This window comes from Penaeus monodon, chromosome 25 (genome assembly GCF_015228065.2).
Source record: "Penaeus monodon isolate SGIC_2016 chromosome 25, NSTDA_Pmon_1, whole genome shotgun sequence".
NCBI lineage: Eukaryota > Metazoa > Arthropoda > Malacostraca > Decapoda > Penaeidae > Penaeus > Penaeus monodon.
The window spans coordinates 38,006,435-38,006,720 of NC_051410.1; the positions used below are offsets into that span (position 1 = coordinate 38,006,435).

The 286-nt window shown below is 45.8% G+C and overlaps 1 protein-coding gene across 1 annotated transcript in view; it reads right to left on the reverse strand.

Moving 5' to 3' along the window:
• LOC119589220 (organic cation transporter protein-like) overlaps positions 1-286 on the reverse strand; it is a gene marked incomplete in the record, with an annotated part of 12,450 nt that overhangs the window by 6,488 nt on the left and 5,676 nt on the right. Inside the window, 1 exon segment of the mRNA XM_037937824.1 lies at positions 72-226. Coding sequence (XP_037793752.1) covers positions 72-226 — 155 coding nt within the window.

Consider the following 286-nt stretch of genomic DNA (forward strand, 5'->3'; position numbering starts at 1 on the left):
ATTCCCTCTCAGTTTCTTTGCTTTAATAAGCAGTACAACCATCGCCATGACTCTTCAAACAATATACTTGCCTAGACTGTAACCCGTTTCGATGGAAGACGGATGACCGACGCCCATCAGAAACCGTGCAACCAAGATAGCCGAGATGTTGGGCAGCCAGTTAAGAGAATTCCCGAGGACGATGAAAATTAGAACTCCCGCGGTATGCATCGTCTTGCGTCCGTATCTGTGCATTTCGTTATTGAGAGATTAGGCCTTGATGAATGCTATCTACGGAATGAAGAGT